The following is a 14,473-nucleotide window of genomic DNA, read 5'->3' as shown; positions in this document are numbered from 1 at the left end:
GAGAGGACCTTGACGACATCGTCGAGACCTTTTGCCTCCCCCAGTAACCGCTTGTTTCTAGCCTCTATGACGCTAGCTACAACAAAGACCGATAGAGGGATCTGCTCCTCTTGCTTGGCTGCCTGCAATTTTTTCCTTTCAAACTTTCCACACTGTTTTAGGGTATTTTCATCTTTTTCATTTGGTGGGCCGGAATTACTCTCCAACATTGAAAAAAAACCCGGATTGTACTCCATAGACCACATGAGCTGCAACATTTTGAAGATCAAGAAAATATAGTTACAATTGTGGCTATGAACGCCTTCCATTAAGAAACAAATACCCCATGTAGTACAAATTGGAATTAGATTAAGAACTAAATGTCAATGATCATTATGTTTGATTTTGACACTCCAGATTGAATTGTCAGGAAAACTAATCTAGTGCACAGGCAACTAATACACTACAGGTTAGTTAGCATTATCAAGATATCTTACCTCCCAAAGGTACATCGTGTCTATAAAAGAGAACTCTCTACGAAAAATAACCATCAGCATCCGAAAGGCAAATAAGTATTCACCTCCATCAAGATTTTCTGCATACATTTTTTATTAGGAAATACAAAAATTTGAGCTTGTTGTTAAATAATTGATGAAGCAAAGGCATTTGTTTCTTGAACAGTCTAATAAAGAAAAAAATAAAGAACATTTAGCTCCAAAAAAACTCTACCTAAATGCTCATGTAGCTTTGGGTCAACAGTTTTCATTATGGTTGACAAGGTGGTCAGCTGAGATCGAACTCCAATTGTGGTAGAAGTACTCTTGAAATTTTCACGCTGCATATTTTGAAGGTAAAATATTAAACCTTTAAGTATATGCAGAAACATGAATGAAGTCAGATACCACATGCAGGCATGCAGCAGAAGAGACTATTACTTCAGAGAAGTACAAAAGCACAGGCAAGAACTTCAGAGTTTTTTCGCGTCTTCTTTCTATACCAGCATCAAGTAGTTACATTTATCCGCGTTGTCCCTTTAAGGTTTGGGAAGTCAACAAATGCTTGTGCAAAGCAAAACTGGCTACCAGAATGAGTATCTCACAATAATTGTATGCATTGTCTTTTAACTTTAATTGTATGCATTGCCTCTTATAGCCTTTTAGTTTTATAATGTTATCTGTAGAAACATAATCTAAAATCTCGCGCTGCCACTACGATGCAAGTTAGCAGAAAGCAATGCAGTTCCTAAACAATCCAAATGTTTCGTTAGTGATAGAAGGATAGGGGTGCTTACTACTCTGCGCATCAGCCGTTCAAAGCACCAAAAAGCATCCGCTTCATGTTCCAAAATGATTGATATTGGTGAACAAAGATCACTCATTCCTGCTCATGCATAAAGGATTTAACAAGCATATACAACATAGCATTTAGGAAACTGTCATTGTTAAGCATTTCCCTTTTTACCAATACTTGATCCACATTTGTTTAAGAAATACTTAATCTGCACCCACACAAAAAAGATGTGTGTTGCTTAAACAACTTACCCTGACAGTAACCAATGTCAGTGTCCACCCATGCGTACACTGTAAGAATGTCCCACAGCCGTGCCAAATTCTCCTGGCTCTCGTAATACACTAGTGTCCGGTCAGTTCGGTTAACATCGAGACCTGCAATTGATCGGTGGAAGAATCAGAAAATTTAAAAACTTGAAGACAGCATACGGAAACTGTTTTTTTTTTTACATGTGACGGATGCTGAAAACAGAGGCAATACTGCTGCTTACCAATTTGATGCAGAAGAAGTTTCCATTGAATGACTTCTTTTGTGAGCGGACCATTATTGGTTTGCTGTTCTCCAGTTGAGTTAGGATCCTCGATAGGCTGGCCATCTTCTGTTATGACAGGCATAGTGATTACCCTTCCACTACCAACTGTCGTGTCCATTTCTCGGCACTTTGTTTTCAGTTTCTCATATTCTAACCTATGAAAATATTCAAATCAGTATAATCCTCACCCCATTCATATGCCGCCTTTATAACATTCTGAAAAGCATGGTGAACATCCTGAAGCAAAAAATAGCATTGCTATGTGCAGCATAACATGTGACAGAACTACATTAGTCCAGTTTTTCAGCAAATTGAAATGAAACCTCTAGATACAATGGCTTGAATGTGTATCCCCTTTTTGTGGACTGCTTCAGCTCTTCTAGAGAACCCAATATCTCTAAACTATTTATTTGAGCAATTTAAACTCTCAGTTACTCATAAGTATGATAATATGTATTTGAAGTAGCCATTATTGCAAAAAGAAGGATCAAGAAAAGGAAGGTGGCTGGTGAGAATCTTTGCAAGATGATAAAAAAAATATGTATTGCTTCTAATGACATTAAAATGGAATGAAATGAACAGACAAAAGTAAGATGCAGATGAGATTAAAAAAAACCTTCTCTGTTGTCGCAATTGATTCCTCTGTTCGGTAGTGCTTTTAGGGTCGTAACAACCGAGCAAATACTCCCAAACTTCTCCTTTGATGTTTGGGTGGACGCCCTGTTGGCATAACCAAAATAAAGACAAGGTCCTGGTTCAATTAAACTGAGGAGTCACAATATGTGCTTAGATGCGGTACATATTGCAGGTTCAATTAAACTGAGGAGTCACATTTGTTTATATCCTGGTTCAATTAAATTGATCAGTGGTTGTTAAGAAGAAAGATTGCAAGGCTGAAAGGGTAGGAAAACAGTACAATGTGAAAGGTCTGCGCTAACAAACATTTACTCGGGTGTGGGATCGATACAGCTTGTCACTGAGCTAATAATGCTGGTAGCGATGAATCTGGAGAAAGAAAGACGTAGGAGCTTTACCCCACGCTGTACTCTCATGATCATTCCAGCCGCGTCGAGGCAGCCCTCCTCGTTGAACAGCAGCTTCCATCTCCTCGGACTCAGCGTGCGGCGAGGCTGCCAGAGGACCAAAAAAAAAACACAATCAGTCAACAAATCAATGCACCCAACGATCAACACAATACAATACAATGCAATACAGTCATTGATCTCTGCATACAATCAGCTTCTGAGCAAAGGAGAAAAATAAAAAGAGGCTCTAGTTCTGCATCAAAAGCGGCAGCGTATGAGGCTCTGAATTTGCACATGGATACAGGGGATCCATAGATAGGCGGCAGAGAGCCTCATGCTTGCGTCGTGCTCTGATTCGACCTATCTGAACATAGACGTCCAGATGGGGACGATGATTCATAATGCAGAGAAGAGATTATATATGCAGAGGAAAGAAGCAGAGGGGGTCGCGTGCGTGCGTGCTTGCCATGGGCTTGAAGCGGGACTTGGGGGCGTCGGTGCAGTCGGCGCGGGTGGGGTAGATGGTCTCCGGATCGATGAGCATGTCCGGGTCGTTGTAGCAGCACGCCAAGAACATCATCTTGCCCGCCCCTCTCCTCGATCCTCCTCCTCCTCAATCGACCGGATCGGGGACAGATCGATCGATCGATCCAGACGCCGGCGACCGGCGGGCGGGGCGGGGACGAGGATCGATCGATCGGTCGCTTGCGGCCGGCCGGGGCGGGGCGGGGCGGCGGATGGAGATTGCCGGAGGGTCGATCGCCGGATAAGGATCGAGATGCTCCTCGATCGGTCTGTGTGACGTGTGTTGTGGAGAGAGGGAGAGAGGTCAGAGGTGGTGTAACGGCTAAATTTGGCTGGGTCGGGAGTCGGGGGCAGAGAGGAAGGAGGAGAGAGCGAGAGCGAGGGAGAGAAGAAGCACGGGCACACAGCTGCTGGATGCCTTTTCCTTTTCCTTTATTATTGTTATTATTGTTATTACAACATCAAGCACAGCTGCTTTTTTATTTATTTTCAATCAAGGCGTGGCGACGACTTTCTCGTGTCCTCGCGAACCAACCTGTGATTGGATGGTTAGGTGGACGGTGGTATCTCCGTCCCACCAGAGTTTAAGTCCTCGTGCTCGCATTTAGACGATGCACGTTCGGTGGGAGGAGGCGTTCGCATCGACTACAAGGCACTTACGGTGACTTCGTAAAACCTTAAGATGATATGCCGGCTTAGTCTCTCGACGGTGCCCATAGAGGTAGGGTGTGCATGTGTGCGTTTATAGGAGTAAGTATATGCGCGTATGTTAGTATTTCTTTTCTTCTTTACACAAATCTAAAACGTGACTTGATACATCCGTATTTAGACGAATCTAAGACAAGAATTTTGGGACAGAGGGGGTATATTGTTACGTATGAGTATATCAAAAGGTTTGCCTTCTCCATTTCGAAAAAAAAAAGGTTTGCCTTGGAATGGTAGGCGCTCCAGATTTTGTATAACAAAATTTTAAAAATCTTGTGAATACAATAAGCCGTGCGTGCTTGGTTAACACGACGAACACCCATGCCACTAACTGAGCCAACCAACCAACCAAAGTCGTTACAAGCCACAGCCACAGGCCAACCAGATCCAATGTGCTTTGTGGTATAGTAGGAATATCATATTTGATATTGATCATCATATAATAATAACAATAAACCAAAAATCACCGTCACAGAGAGGAAACTGCCGCTAACAACAAGGCACCTGGTCGGCTATCTGCTGCCCAGCTTGACGCAGCGCCGGCGGATAATCAATCGTCCCACTGCTTGCCTCCAATCTTCCAACGGAAGATGCATTCCAGCGAGCATGATCGACCATGGCGCATGTGCATGTGCAGGCCAGGTTTTGACTTTAGCTTTGGAGGCCACTAAGTGCAGGCCAAGGTGCTTCTTGGCTTAAGCCTTGGAAGCTAGCAGCTCGCACGTCACGACATCATCCATGGAAGCGGAGCGACCGGATCCGGAGACCGGGATGAGGTTGAACACAGGCGCCCCGTCGATTCTCAAGGAACCATCGGCGGCTCCGAGCTCGGCGAAGGCCTCGGAGAACGCACGGGACACCACATCCGCTGCCACTGCGCGCTCTACCGAGTAGTAGAACCTCAGCATCTGCAGGTATAAATGAATTCAGTAATTCTGATTAGGAGGCGGCGCCGGTGCGGCTGCGAAAAGGGAACCCAGGCCAGAGACTTACCGTCACGTCGTCCCAGGTGAAGCTGTTGTCTGTCAGGGTCTTTGCGAGCTGGAAAGCACAAAACCTGGTTATGGCTTTCAAATGCTCCTTTGAGGGGTGTAGATGTTCGGTGCTGGGACAGATCTTTGACGCGATATCATTCGTGACTGAAACCACAGCAGAGCAAATCTTCCCAGCAACCGTGTTGGCCAGGCAGCATGAGTCGTGCAAGCCAGAGTATTGCGCGCTCCACTCACTTGGGACTTTGCTCGATGATGGCTTTGACCCTCCGGCCTCCGGCTCTCTGGTAATATCTCCATCATCGTCATTGTCGTTGTAGTCATCAGTGGGGACATACAATGTTGGTTTTATCTCCACACATGCTCTGAAAAACGGGAACAAATAATTCTCATGAATCCAGAATAGTAGTACGTGCCATGGCATCACCAACTATGTTTGTCCAAAGGACATGGGTTGCCTTGCTGATAAAGTAGAAGAAAAATATGCTTACCCTTTCGGAAGATCCGGTGCTAGTACATATAGAATAGTAGGATACGATCCACTTCTTGCGGAATCCAAATGAGCAATATATGAATTCTGCAGCTTTTGTTCAACTGCTTCCTTCTCAGTGGATGTCAGGTGGGCAGAGCAGTACACCAGAAAGTGTATTGCTGAAGAGAAGATAGAGCTCTTGAAGGCATTAGCCACAGCTTCACTATTTCGCAGTGCTAGATCCAGTTGAGCTGTTGCACCTCCAGGACAGAGCTTCATCGTAGGGGGGTCAAGCCCGAGCTGACCGGCCATATAGAGAATCTCTCCATAGAGTGTTGCCTGAAAGACATTAGAAAGAAATTTCATGTCCCAGAGTAATCATATGTGAACACTCTTTGCAAACTGAATATACCGGCACCTAATCTGCGCTTTGCAGACAGCAACTAGTCTGCAGACAGCTTTTAATATGAATTCATGGCATTATCATGGAGTGTTCTTTCACCTGGCTATAAGGTCCGATGCAACTAGGAGCCCAGCATGAGATGCTTTGTACATGCAGAACTCTTTTGACCAGATCATTTGACACTAGAACCTCCACATATGCATTGCCTAAACCAGCCTGAACAAGTGGTAATTCAATTGTACTGCGCGAGGGAACACCAAGGTGACATTTCTTTTCTGTGATGAAGCTGACATAAACTTCATTGGCTAATCCAAATTCCTTCATGCTTGAAATGTAGAGGTGAACATATAGAACATTTGCCCAACTTAACCCTCCGTCCTTGAGCTGATTCTCAATTCTGCTCAAAACTTTGACTAGATCTGCCTTCATGCCTATTGACATAATGGAATTGTAAGTGAGTGTCCAACAAAGCAAGATGAAATAGAACATAAGATACTCCTACCAGGCGGAGAATTATGAACAGTTCAATAACATGGAAATAAGTAACACAGGAGTATGCACCTTGCGAAGCACTAGAGGGTTCTTCTATCCAACAACCAATGGAAAACAAAGTCTTCCCTGTCTTTGAAATGCATACATTTGTATCTGGGTAAGCATCAGAGGTTGGTGTTGGATTCAAGGTCTGTTTGGTTTCCCCATCCGTGTGTGCAATAGCTCCATTTACTTCGTACAGGCAACTAGAATTCTCTTCAGCAATGGCACCATCCCCAATGCTGCTAGATGAACCTGGCTTGGGCTCAACATGAAATGCCAGCGGATGAAGAATTCCGACTGAAGCAATGGAATCAGCAGAGTGGAGTATCACTTCAAAATCATCAAGGACAATCCTTGCATTCTGCAAACATAGGCATATTATAGTGCAGAAAATTCAACAGCTGGTGTTTGCTGGTAGGAGAACATTGCTGTGCATAAGAAAACTCAACAGGCATCTCTGATGAACATGTTAGTATGGACAGTGCCAACATGGCGCGGAAAGTGGTCATGCTTGCAGTCTACCTAGCATTCTAAAACAAGTGTCATGATGTTTTCAGACTTTCAGTCAGCTCCTCAAACTTACACGAAATAGAGGGCAGTCAAGAGTTAGTGTTTCGTACTCTCCACCTTCACCACAGACATTGATTCCAAAACTCCTAATAGGATAAACAAAGAAGATAAATTACAAGATGAAAATATATGTGAGCAAAAGACCAGCATTTACATAGAGATCAATGAGAATAAGAGATGCAGAGAGGAACAAAACTGTGGCATATTTCTTTCATTACAGGAGACTCCCATTTCTATTCCTGACAAACAAAACAGAGTTTGCTTCCAGGAACCAACAAAACATTACTAGCCAGTTCACCAACACTAAACATAAGACCTAATGGGGGGAGTAATATTCACAGTTAATCCATCATACAACCAAGAGCTAGAAAAACTAAGTTTTACTCCCTCCGTTTTTATTTACTCTGCATATTAGCTTTTGTCTCAAGTCAAACCTTGTTTTGACCAGGTTTATAGAAAAATTATTAACATCTACAATACCAAATTAGTACCGTTAGATTCATCATTGAATATATTTTCACATCATATATATTTGACTTAGGACAAAGCTAATGTGCAAAGTAAATAAAAACAGAGGGTGTACCAGCCAACTACTTTTCGAGAACAATAAGAGGCAAAAACTAGCATTCGTATCCATGACTGCAATAGCGATGTACTTTCCGGAAACCATACTCGCTCATTGATCACTACATGAAATTAATCCCCTTACTCATTCAAGCCCATAACCACTCAGAAGGGACGAGAAGCCACTCTTTCTAACATGAAATGTCCTAAAGGCCAAAAGGCATAGATAGAAAGGAGTTAGGAACGTACTCATTCATCTGGAGCAGATGGCTCTTTAGTTCAGCCAGTTCTTTCCCCAAGTGGACAGAAGGTTTCAACCCCATTGCAGCCACCTATAAACGCCATAGGATCAACCACTTGTTCCAAAGAGACAAATGCAATGATGCAAGCAAGTTGAAGAAAACGGCACTGTATACCTTGACTGTTATAGCCACGATGCCCCTTCTTATCTGTAGGGATAAAGATCACAACAAAAGTGACAACGTGAGCAACCAGTTTCTGCCAGACCAGGCAATCTGCTGAAAGAGAAACAGAAAAACTGAACTCCCATCTTACCATTTCTTCGAGAAGCAGAGTCTGGTCCTGCCTCCACATGTAGGCGAGCGAGACCAGGCCCAGCCTCGAGCAGACGCTCTCGACCCGGAGCCTCTGGTAATCGGAGGCGATGGCGCCCGAAGACACGGCGCCAATGGACGGGATTCGCCGCTTCACCTCGCTCAGCAGGGCAAACATGTCCTCCACCTCATCGCCAGCAGTAACACTGTATTTGAGAGCATGATCCCTGCGGACAACAATGGCCGATTGAACGAAGTCACATCAAATTCATCCTAACAGAGCTATAACATTCGGGGGAACAAAATGCTGAGGACAGATGTATTGCCTTGTGGATCCGCTGATGCGGCGACGGAACAGGGGCAGCCCCATGCATTTGGCGTAGCAAACCACGATCTGGTGCCCGACCTAGATCCCCAAACGCCACAGCCACACAGCAATCAACAAATAAATTACACGGCGCAGAGAAGAAAAAAAAATGTGGCGTGGGAGCGGGGAGGGCGGGCCGTACGGTCTGGTACATGTAGCTGTCGAGCTCGTCGACGGCGTCGTCGAGCGGGATGAGGTTGGCCAGGGCGACGACCTGCGGGCAGATTAGCGGCGAGGTTTAGCAAGGACGGAGACGCCGACGAGATTACTGGTGGGGGGTCGGGGTCTGCCTTGTGGCCGTAGTCGAGGCAGCGCATCATGGAGAAGCAGCTGTCCTTGCCGCCGCTCACCAGCGCCACCACCTCCATCTCCGGCTCCGGCTCCGGCCGCCTCCCCGCTCGCTCCCTAGGCGGCTAGGCTAGGCTAGGGTTAGTCAGAGAGTCGTCACTTCGTCAAATCCTCCTGTCCTCGAGCGCTGGAGGCCAGGCGTGATTTTTACTTCCTTTCGGGGGTAAAGTGAAAACGACGGGGATGGCTGACATGCCGGTCCCTCCTGCCAGTGACGCGCGCGGGAACAAGGACCGGGTTATTTTACTTCCGTGGACTTTTCTTGCGAATAAGGAATCAACTTTTAAAAATTGTTTTCATGTCAAAAAAAATTAAAACATATTTAGCTGTATAAATATTTTTAATAATGGTAAAAAATGTTATTCCTCTGTTCTAACGGCCAAAAAAATCGTTTTAACAGCCGCAGCAATTGAGCATTTTTTTTATGAAATTTACATGATTTCTCTTCCAAAGAAGGCCATTTCTTGTACAACACAGTTCATATACGTCACGATACCGCAGCAATGCAAGAACATCTATAACCAAGGAAATTGCAAATTTTTATACTGGAAGTTACTTTCATCAACTTTCTGTTGCTGAACAGGCAGATCCAGAGGTTGCAACAAACAGGAAGAGAAAATACAACAAAGTCTCGGAAAAAAGTTTGCCAAGTCCCAGCGGGAAGGTAATAAAGAAACATAAATATGTTGAATCTTGACCACCTCTAAATTAATCACCACAAAGCTAGGACTTGGCCCTAACACGCACACGCCGACGAGGACGACAACAACAACCAACAGCAGCAGCAGCAGCAAATTATTGCTATCTATCAAACAATGATGGTGGTGGTGATACTACCAACAGGCTGGAGCACCATGGAAATTATGGGATGCTCCAGGCGGGCTGTTGACGAATAGGGTGGTGGTATCCTGTCATTTACAGAGTCGCAAACGGCGTCGTTCCTTCTTTCATCGTTCGTTCTCAGGTTCGGGTTCCCTTGTCCCCCTCCTTCCTGTTATTTCCTCTTGCCGGTGCCGAGGGACAGGAGCTCGAGGCTGCGGTGGAGGGGCTCATCACGCGACCCTCTTGCGACCGCCGCCCGTGAGAGGGACGTGGCCCGTGACTCGCCCACTCCAGGATTGACTCTCTGGGTGCTGGACGGGCGGCTGCCGCCGTTATTGCTGCTGGAGAACAACCTGCTCGTCCGGCTGTACTGCTGCTCGCTCGGTTCCATGGATGAGCCTGGCCTGCTGCTTGATGCAACTGCTCTCCTGGATGCGCTGCCTGTACGGGAGGATGTACGAGGTCTCTCCACGGTCCTCTCCACAGTCCTTTCACCGGACCGGTCTGTGCTATGCATCTGCAGAAATGAGACATTCATGGTTGTCAAGTTCATGGCACACATAGAAGGTCCACTACGTGCAGCGAAGCAAAGTTTACATCTCTTCTATTCTGGAACAGGGAGTTGGACTTACAATCTCCTTTAATGACATCGATACAGTTTCCCGTGGTCTGGTTGCGTGGTTGTCACTCTGATTCAGAGAAGCACTGGGATTCCTTCTAGCAGATGCTTCGCCTGTGACACAAGATGCTTCTAGGCTGTCATGATTGCATGGTTTGTATCATAGTTTCATTACAACAACTTTCATGAGCACAAGAACAAACCTGGGGCCTTCTCTATCTTCTCGATAGAAGGTCCAGCAGCTCCACTGACTCTTTCACTTGGCTGAACCAAGAATAGTGAACGAAGTTAACAATCTTCATGACAGGACAACGTAGTCCAATTATTACAACCAAAGACTACATACCCTCATCCTTGGATTGGAGCCTATCTGGGGATATTTCAAAATGGTCCAGTCAAACACATAATCGAATTGGTACCCTGCAGAAATAATGCAGTTAGAAATGGGTACAGGCAGAAATTCATGAGAACTAGGTAAAGTTAGTCCAGATACACACCTTCCCGGATGAAGAGATCACGGAATAGTCTCTTTAGGTAAGAATAATCTGGCTTGTCTTCAAACCGCAATGATCGACAGTAGTGGAAGTAAGAAATGAATTCTGAAGGGTAAGACTTGCAGAGTACCTGGCACAAATTATCATATGCAAGTGTCAGATTACTGAGGTTACTAAAAAAGGGATACATTAAGTTTCCAAACATGAATTACCTCCACAGGAGTAAGCATCTTCTTCTCACTAATTTTGTCATATTTCTGCTTCTTAGTGCCCGCTTTCAGCCCCTGCCATGGCAGACTGTTGAATGTAGAAAGATGGATGAAGTTAGCATTGTTTACAGAAACGTAAATGCATCATTGGCGCAAAACGTTAGAAGAAAACAGCATGTATGGAATGATAGATATGACACACTAACCTGCCTCTGAGGAAGTACATAAGTACATAACCAAGTGATTCTAAATCATCTCTCCTGCTTTGCTCTGCATCAGAAGGGAGCTATGATAGACAAAACTAAAATTAGCTACTCATTTCATCATTCAGAAAGCACAGCAAACTCACCAACGCCAAGGTGGGTATTGACACTAGCATAGCGTGCAGTTCCAGTGAGATTCTTGTTCTCCCTGCATATTGAAGTGAACATGTCATCATAATCAATACAAGGAAAGTACATTTAGCTGTTGACAGTGCCCCTGTAACATCATTTATATTTCGCAGCAGTACAAGTAGTTTAAACTAACCTGTAGGGGATGTGCTTATGAGTCTGAAGGTCTCTGAATTTCTTTGCAAGTCCATAATCTATTATATATACCTGGCATGAATGTCAACAATATACAAAATTAGTTGGATTCAGAGATAAAACATGAGCTTTATCAAAAAACCTTGCTAGCTTATGGCCTTAGTTAGTTGCATAACCTATTGCCTATATCAATGGACATTCTCTGTAACTAACAATCTGACAGCCTATATCAATGGACCATCTATGTCATCCACTCTTGGTCATTAACCATGTCCTTGTTACCTCAGAAGCAGCGAGATCATTACAAGCATTTAACATACTTCATCAGATATTTGACTACTGGAGCAGTAATTTAGCAGTCAAAACATGTTTCTCTACTACAGCATCATTGTTGGACCTTCTTCAAGAATGCAGACCACAAGTCCAACAATCCACAATTAATAACATCGTGACACTACACAAATAAGCTATGTGGTTAACTGGAAGAATGCATAAACAATATTTGGCTTTTAAACAAGAATGTGGGAGTCTGAAGTATAAGCATCTAATTAAATTAGCAGAGAGACGGATATAAGTGCAAACCTGATTGGCTTTCCTTCCGAGGCCCATAAGGAAATTATCAGGTTTTATGTCACGATGAAGAAATCCCTTCTGATGCATGTACTCAACTCGGTTTATCTTAAAAAAATGAAAGAAGGAATGTGGTTAGCACCATAAACCTACATAAAGCAAGGAACTAGTGGGATATTGTATGAATTGGAGCCGTTCGAAAAAAATGCAACTGTGTTCTCACCATCTGATCAGCGAGCATGAGCACGGTCTTGAGCGAGAACTTTCTACTGCAGTAGTTGAAGAGGTCCTCGAGGCTGGGTCCGAGAAGATCAATCACCATCACATTATACTCCCCCTCCACACCGAACCACTTGAGGTGCGGAATGCCAGCTTCAAGCGAGAACAAACAAACATCTCTCAGCTCAATTTTCACCATCAGCAACCAATCCAACTACATTGATTGACGTGGTCAAGGAAAGGTCAATGGCCATAGACTTACTTCCTCCCTGGAGAAGCATGTAGAGCTTGGACTCGTAATGGAGCTGCGGGTGCTTGGTCTTGACATTTTCCTGTCGAACAACCACAAAGCAGCATCTCAGAACCCCAGCGGCTAAATATTTTCCACTAACTAAAGCATTTCACTAGAGCGTGCATCTTATGATGATCTTTTAGCACAAGCGGCAAGCTCTATGACTCCTATCAAGCTGCCCCCTTCTAAATCAAGTAAACCAAAACTCTTAGTGGAAGATAGTAGGACGGAACCCAGTACCAGTTTGACGGCGACCTCCTCTCCGGTCTGCACATTCACAGCTGCAAGCAAGAAGAGCGGCGAAGTCAGCATCTTACTTCCCATGCCAAAAGCAAGGAGAAAAATACAGTAACAATATTGGAGAAGGGCGGCGAGCTGACCGAGGAAGAGCTCCCCGAAGGATCCGCTCCCGATCTTCTTGCCGAGCTTGAACTTGCCGCCGACGATGTGATCCATCTCCGATTACCGCTGCCTGCCTCCCGACGAATCCCCCGCGAGATCCAAACCCGCCGCCGCGGGGCCTGGGCGAATCGAGCAAGGATTCGGACCGCGAGGCGCCTCGCAAGGCCAGATCCAGACACGCCGCCGAGAAATCCGGGCGCCGACCGAGCAGATATGTACAGGACAGGGGAGCAAAAATCGAATAAACGAAACGAATCGAGGCGAGCGGGTCGGGCGAGGAGATCCGGAGAGACGGGGGCAAAAACTGGGCCTTCGCCGGAGGAGGCAGCAAGCAGCCTGGTTTCCTCCGGGCCGGCGGGGGGAGGAGGGGAGGGGAGGGGCGGGGCGGCGGACGGAGAGGAGGAGGGTAGGGGGGTGGGGGTGGGGGGAGAGAGCAAGGCGAAGACGGCGACCAGCAAGGGAGGGTGTGGGGGAAGGGGAAGGTGGAGGCGTGGGGTGGGAGGATGGATGGATGGATGATTAGTAAATAGACGGACGGACGCCGCCCGGTTACACGCACAGAACTCGCTGACTGATTGCGATTACTGGTAAGTAACTAACGGCCAGCCAGGCGGAATTTTATGTTCGTCCGGATAAGTCAAAGTGTTTTGCTGCTGCTAACCTGCTGTCAAAGCGGCGGAATCCTTTTTCGTTTCGGTGCCCACCACGACGACCACGGCAGCAGCACTCATGTCACTCCGACACGGCCTTTTTACCCGCTCCCGACCGGCCTTTTCGTTTCGCCCGGCACCAAAGAAATCAACGCCTTTCCACCACGTGACCAGAACGGTTGTTGTTGTTAGCATCGCAAACACAAACACAAGCACACGGTTTCGCGTCTAAAAGCGTACTAGTCAGCGTGCCTTGCTAGCAGAAGCAGCGTCAAGCGTGCCCCCCTCTTGTTGCCGGAAAAAAAAAAGGGTTATCCAGATAATTGGTCCAAATTCATAGTGGTTAGCATATCTTGTTAGTTATTTCTGTGAGCCGGAAGCGGGCTGAAATGGCGTGGCCTGTGATAATAAAGGGGCCGTATCATTTCGATACTTAAATAAAGAGCATTAAAGAAAAATTAAGTAGCACGTAGCTAGGGCGGCAGCTGCTGCGGGCAGTGGGGCAGGAGTATCTTTCTTTCTTTCCTTCCTTCCTACCGGATAGAACGGCGTCTCGTGGTGGGCCCGCCAGGTTAGGTAGCGCCCGACACCTTCTGCACTCCACCACCCCCCATCCCATTCCCCAGCTCCAACGAAAAAATCTCCACCCCCATCCCGCGCCCAGATACGCCGTACGGACGGACGCACGGCCAGCCTGCACCGCCCGGCGACGACGTGATCCGTCCTGGGGCTTCCATGAACGGACGGACGGCCCCGGCCTGGGAGGGCGGTGGCCGGCCGTTGACGTGGCCGGGTCCCTCATCCAGAGC

The 14,473-nt window shown here is 46.0% G+C and overlaps 3 protein-coding genes across 4 annotated transcripts in view; all 3 read right to left on the bottom strand.

The window, feature by feature from the left end:
• LOC123146061 (TBC1 domain family member 15) overlaps positions 1-3,736 on the bottom strand; it is a 4,593-nt gene extending 857 nt beyond the window's left edge. Inside the window, exons 1-9 of one of the 2 annotated variants that reach the window (XM_044565637.1) lie at positions 3,293-3,734; positions 2,836-2,931; positions 2,418-2,521; positions 1,760-1,956; positions 1,521-1,643; positions 1,271-1,359; positions 709-814; positions 477-574; positions 9-248 (exon numbers count right to left, since the gene is read on the bottom strand). In XM_044565637.1, coding sequence (XP_044421572.1) covers positions 9-248; positions 477-574; positions 709-814; positions 1,271-1,359; positions 1,521-1,643; positions 1,760-1,956; positions 2,418-2,521; positions 2,836-2,931; positions 3,293-3,406 — 1,167 coding nt within the window. In that variant the 5' untranslated portion in view covers positions 3,407-3,734. Of the gene's footprint in view, positions 1-8; positions 249-476; positions 575-708; positions 815-1,270; positions 1,360-1,520; positions 1,644-1,759; positions 1,957-2,417; positions 2,522-2,835; positions 2,932-3,292 lie in introns of both variants that reach the window. The other variant, XM_044565638.1, reaches the window with a different exon arrangement.
• A 539-nt stretch (positions 3,737-4,275) lies between these two features.
• On the bottom strand, positions 4,276-9,056 carry LOC123146059 (diphthine--ammonia ligase). Its single transcript, XM_044565635.1, has 12 exons — positions 8,803-9,056; positions 8,655-8,726; positions 8,472-8,551; positions 8,147-8,372; positions 8,008-8,040; positions 7,841-7,923; positions 7,041-7,113; positions 6,485-6,818; positions 6,023-6,354; positions 5,540-5,859; positions 5,050-5,413; positions 4,276-4,964 (listed from the first exon to the last, which is right to left on the bottom strand). Exons 1-12 carry the CDS (start codon positions 8,878-8,880, stop codon positions 4,752-4,754), a joined length of 2,208 nt encoding a protein of 735 aa, XP_044421570.1. The 5' UTR covers positions 8,881-9,056; the 3' UTR covers positions 4,276-4,751.
• Positions 9,057-9,378: 322 nt separating this feature from the next.
• LOC123146060 (casein kinase I) lies at positions 9,379-13,402 on the bottom strand. The gene is made up of 14 exons (XM_044565636.1): positions 12,993-13,402; positions 12,853-12,893; positions 12,583-12,652; positions 12,325-12,473; positions 12,114-12,209; positions 11,533-11,603; positions 11,354-11,415; positions 11,211-11,274; positions 11,008-11,092; positions 10,799-10,925; positions 10,648-10,721; positions 10,505-10,565; positions 10,315-10,415; positions 9,379-10,199 (listed from the first exon to the last, which is right to left on the bottom strand). The coding sequence occupies exons 1-14, from the start codon at positions 13,066-13,068 to the stop codon at positions 9,855-9,857; spliced, it is 1,422 nt and encodes a 473-aa protein (XP_044421571.1). The 5' UTR covers positions 13,069-13,402; the 3' UTR covers positions 9,379-9,854.
• Positions 13,403-14,473: the final 1,071 nt, after the last annotated feature.

The sequence above is a fragment of the Triticum aestivum genome, chromosome 6D, assembly GCF_018294505.1.
Source record: "Triticum aestivum cultivar Chinese Spring chromosome 6D, IWGSC CS RefSeq v2.1, whole genome shotgun sequence".
Classification (NCBI taxonomy): Eukaryota; Viridiplantae; Streptophyta; class Magnoliopsida; order Poales; family Poaceae; genus Triticum; species Triticum aestivum.
Note: the sequence above shows the minus strand (reverse complement) of the source record. Positions and strands in the feature narration are given on the sequence as shown.